The sequence below is a fragment of the Helianthus annuus genome, chromosome 16 (assembly GCF_002127325.2).
Source record: "Helianthus annuus cultivar XRQ/B chromosome 16, HanXRQr2.0-SUNRISE, whole genome shotgun sequence".
Classification (NCBI taxonomy): domain Eukaryota; kingdom Viridiplantae; phylum Streptophyta; class Magnoliopsida; order Asterales; family Asteraceae; genus Helianthus; species Helianthus annuus.
Genome location: NC_035448.2, coordinates 96,395,509 through 96,400,273, shown reverse-complemented (window position 1 = coordinate 96,400,273; position 4,765 = coordinate 96,395,509). Strand labels below are relative to the sequence as shown.

The window sequence follows — 4,765 nt, the reverse complement described above, 5'->3', positions numbered from 1 at the left end:
CAGGACCTCCCGCTCTTCCTTTTACAAGTTCACAACCAACCGTGTCCCATAATGAGGCTGGTCCCAGCAATCCTTCTCCAAATCCAAACCCATATCTGTACACGAGGTCAGATCCAACGTCTTTTCTCCTCTTTTCTTCCCAACCAGTTGCAACCGGTGCTCCCTTGGGACACGAGCTGACTTTGGACCAGCTCCTACAATCTCCAGTAGCAAGCCTTCTGCCTTCGGCAACAACTACGTGGGAACAAGCTTTGTATGTGCTTCCTTTGGTATGAAGTGCCGTCACGAGCACTCCTTTAGGGGTAAACTGCCGAGTTGCACCTGGAAGCCTTCAAGGCTTCAACCTTATGCCTCAGATGATGGCTCAAATGATGGTAAACTTCCCGTGGCAGCATTTTATTAATCAAGTGTTGGCCACCCAAGGGAATAACAATAACAACAACACAGGTGTAAGGGTGGAAGAGGATTTGGCCAAGCCATATAAACCAAACAATTTGTCATGCTTCTCCAACAAATCGCTGATTATGATTTTCAAACAAAGATCAAAATGCCATCCCATATCAAAACATATGATGGGACTGAAGATCCAGAGGATCACCTCCAGATCTTTACCGGTGCTGCTAGAATCGAGAAATGGTCTAATGCTGAATGCTGCCTCATGTTCATGAAAACCCTAGTCGAATCGGCTAGAATATGGTTCAATAACCTACTTACCAAAAGCATTCGAAACTTCAACGACCTCAGCAAAGGATTCCTTGCCAACTTCTCCCAACAAAGGTGGTACGTTAAGGATGCTACGGTGATCTTCCAGATAAAGCAAAGTGACGATGAAAGCCTTCGAGAGTTCATAGAAATATATAAAAAGGAAGGTCTAACATATGTGGGGGCAGATGAAAAGATGAGAGTGGTCGGCTTCATGTACGCCATCACCTCCAAATATCTTACAAGGGATTTCAACAAGTCCCTACCCAAGACCTTGGAAGAAGCTCTCGAAAGGGCTGAAGCCCACATCAGGGGAGAGGAGGCTGTAGACATAAATGAGCAGAGAAAAAGGGGATCCAGTTGGCAAGGCAACAGCCCAGCTAGAAAGAAAGGAAATTATCATCCCTATGACAGACGTCAAAGCGGTTCAGAGCAATGAAGGTCTGAAGGTCGAAACCCTCCAAGCAGGGAGAAGACCATAAACTTTACAGCCCTTACAAAAACCCCACAATAGATCCTTGCTACAGAGGAAGTGAAACAAAGCTTCCAGCCACCTAGACCTCTCCCTAAAAGCAAAAGCAATGAAAATTCCACCCAGTTTTGTGAATTTCATGAAGAGAAGGGTCACCATACTAACGATTGCTTTCAACTCAAAAAGAGGATTGAGGAAGCCGTCAAGTCCGGAGAGCTTGCCCACATGGTAAAGGGGGTAAGGGACAAGATAGCTGAAGGAAAAGGCAAGGAGGTTAACATGGTGGATTTCGATGGAAAGGTTCCCCACAAACGGCAACGGTTGGAAGCTTGGGAGCTTCAGTGTGTCTACTTCCCACCAACAGAAAAGGGCCCACTCTCAAACCCTCTTGTGGTTGAAGCAACTGTGGGTACCCTAAAGACAAGCAGAGCTTACATAGACACTGGGGCAGCTACTGAAATTATGTTCGAAAAGTTCTTCAATCTTTTAAGCAATGATGAACATTCAAAGCTTCAACTATCCGAAACCTTTATAAAAGGTATTGCCGACATACCCCTCAAGCCTTTACGGCAACTAACCCTCGATGTCCGTTTGAGTGAAGGCATGATGGAAAGAGTTCAACCTCTCACTTTTGTGGTTATCAATATACCTTCCAACTATGATGTCATCATAGGAAGGCCAGGGCAGTGTGCATTCTATATGGTTGTTTCGGTTGGTTATGGCACAGTAAAGTTCCCTACCGAGAGGGGGATTGCAACCCTTCAACCCACTCAAGAAGCTTACATGGTTGAAGGAGAAAGTTCAAAGAATGAAGACGACAAGCAAGGGCTGATCATAAACCTAAAATATCCTGAGTAAAGGATAAGGGTTAATCCAAGCCTTTCTCAAAAAACCCTCTCATACCTTGAAAAGCTGCTAGTATACTATAGCGATGTCTTTGCTTGGTGCCCAGAAGACATGACGAGTATCCCTCGAAGCATTGCTGAACATAAGCTGAAGATACCACCCGATGTCAAGCCTGTTGTCCAAAAGAAGCGAAGTCTAGCACCCGAAAGAAGCTTGGTAGCATGCCAAGAGGTTGAAAAGCTTGTCTCAGCTGGAATTCTCCGGGAAGTTAAGTATCAGTCCTGGGTTGCAAACCCAGTTATGGTTCGAAAGCCCGATAACTCTTGGAGAATGTGCATTGACTTTAAGGATTTAAATAAGGCGTGCCCAAAAGATTGCAACCCTTTGCCAGACATTGATCTCAAAGTTGACTCTCTTACCGGTTACCCTTTCAAGTGTTTCCTTGATGCCTACAAGGGTTATCATCAAATCCTTATGAAGAAAGGGGATGAAGAAAAGACAGCCTTTCACACAGACAAGGGTATCTTTTGCTACCAAAAGATGCCCTTTGGCCTCAAGAACGCGGGTGCAACCTACCAACGCCTAGTTGACCAAGCTTTTGCCAGCCAAATTGGCAAAAACATGGAAGCATATGTCGATGATTTGGTAATCAAAAGCAAAACAGAATACGAAATGCTTGACGATATACAACAAACTTTCCAAAACCTAAGGAAGGTTAACATGAAACTCAACCCCAAAAAATGTTCATTTGGGTTTGAAGAAGGAAAGTTTCTGGGGCACATTGTGGGAAAACAAAGTATAAAGGCCAATCCAAACAAAGTTAGAGCCGTTCTTGAAACCAGGCCCCCATGAAGCAAAAAGGAAGTAGAAAGTCTGAATGGAAAGCTTGCAACCCTGAAGCGTTTTACCTCAAAACTGGCTGAAAAATCTTTACCTTTCTTTAAAACGCTTAAAGGGTGCTCTGACAAAAAAGATTTCAAGTGGACTGAAGAAGCAGAACAAGCTTTCAACCAAATGAAGCTACACTTGGCTTCACTTCCTGATATTGCAACCCCGGAAACAGGAGAGCTGATCTCTGTCTATTTCTCGGTTGCTGAAGAAGCAATAAGCACGGTCCTAACCATTGAACGAGACAAAGTTCAGTTACCCGTCTATTTTTTCAGCAAAACTCTAAAATTGGCAGAAATCAAGTATCCCCCTCTGGAAAAGCTTGCCTTAGCCCTAGTCCAAACGGCTAGAAGGCTTCGAATGTATTTCCAAGCACACCCCATACAAGTGGTCACCGACCAACCCATAAAGAGTGTTCTTGAAAAGCCGAGAAATTCAGGACGGCTGGCCAAATGGGCTGTGGAATTGGGTGAGCACAAAATCACCTATGTCCCAAGAAAGGCCATTAAAGCCCAAGTCTTGGCCGACTTCATTGTGGAAGTCCCAAAGCAAGCCGTCACGGAAGTTAATACAACCACCACTGAACCTTCTGACCCTGAAGCCTGGAAGCTCTTCACCGATGGAGCTTCAAGCGTTGAAGGGTCAGGAGCTGGGCTCATTTTAATCAACCCTGAAGGCTTAGAATTCACGTACGCTCTTCGACTTGAATTCCAGACCACAAACAATGAAGCTGAATACGAAGCATTGATAGCTGGGTTGAAGATAGCCAAGGAGATGAAGGTTCAAAAGCTTCAAGTCTTTACAGACTCGTTGTTTGTGTCAAGCCAAGTCAATGACAGCTATGTTGCAAAAGAGCCCAACATGAAGAAATACAAAGAAAAAGCCAAGGAATTGATGAACACGTTCCAGGCATGTACCATCAAACAAGTCCCGAGATCTCAAAACAAGAGAGCAGATGCCCTGAGCAAGCTTGCCTCCCTCACCTTTGCCCATCTTACAAAAAAGGTATTGGTGAAGGTACTGAAAGCTCCCTCAATTCAAGAATTGGAGGTTCAAGATGTAATCACCGAAGAAGGTCCCAATTGGATGACTCCTATTAAGAAATTCCTCAAAAATGGTGAGTTACCCGGTGACCAAATAGAGGCTGAAAGGGTTAAAATCAAATCCAGGCAGTATGTGTTGCAAGATGAGATCCTCTAAAAAAAGGGTTACCTTGCACCTTTACTGAGATGTGTTGGCCCGGAACAAAGCCAGTACCTGGTCAAAGAGGTTCATAAGGGGATATGTGGAGCTCATTTTGGAGCAAGAACGGTGGTTGCTAAACTAATGAACCTCGGGTATTTTTGGCCCTCAATGCACCGAGACACCACCGAACAATTAAGAAAATGTGAAGCTTGTCAAATACATGCACCGATGCCCAAGAGCCCCAAACACGATCTTGTACTGATATCTTCAGCTTGGCCATTTCACAAATAGGGAATGGATATTGTTGGTCCATTCCCACCAGCTAAGGGTGGAGTAAAATTTTTATTGGTGGCCATAGATTACTTTACCAAGTGGCCTGAAGTCAAACCTCTTGCAAAAATCATGGGCAAACAAGTCATTGACTTCGTTTGGGAAAACATCATTTGTCGCTATGGGATGCGGGGAGTGTTGGTCATAGATAATGGGAAACAATTCGTTGAGAAGCCTTTTAGCACTTGGTGCAAAGAATTCAGAATAACTCAGATATTCAGCTCAGTTGCATACCCACAATCAAACGGCCAAGTTGAAAGAACGAATCGGAGCATTGTTGAAGGAATCAAGATGCGATTGGGAAGGCATGAAAGCAATTGGCTTGAAGAATTGCCAAATGTT

The 4,765-nt window shown here is 44.3% G+C and overlaps 1 protein-coding gene across 1 annotated transcript; it reads left to right on the top strand.

Moving 5' to 3' along the window:
* The first annotated feature begins 547 nt into the window (after window positions 1-547).
* LOC110919390 lies at window positions 548-2,032 on the top strand. Its single transcript, XM_022163663.1, has 2 exons — window positions 548-1,070; window positions 1,230-2,032. Exons 1-2 carry the CDS (start codon window positions 548-550, stop codon window positions 2,030-2,032), a joined length of 1,326 nt encoding a protein of 441 aa, XP_022019355.1.
* The last annotated feature ends 2,733 nt before the right edge of the window (window positions 2,033-4,765 follow it).

Bases quoted from the DNA above. Each gene is read 5' to 3' on its own strand.
- LOC110919390 (XM_022163663.1), top strand. From the start codon at position 548: ATGCCATCCCATATCAAAACATATGATGGGACTGAAGATCCAGAGGAT. The intron at 1,071-1,229 runs GCAACAGCCCAG...TCCTTGCTACAG, and splicing joins AAGGGGATCCAGTTGGCAAG to AGGAAGTGAAACAAAGCTTC.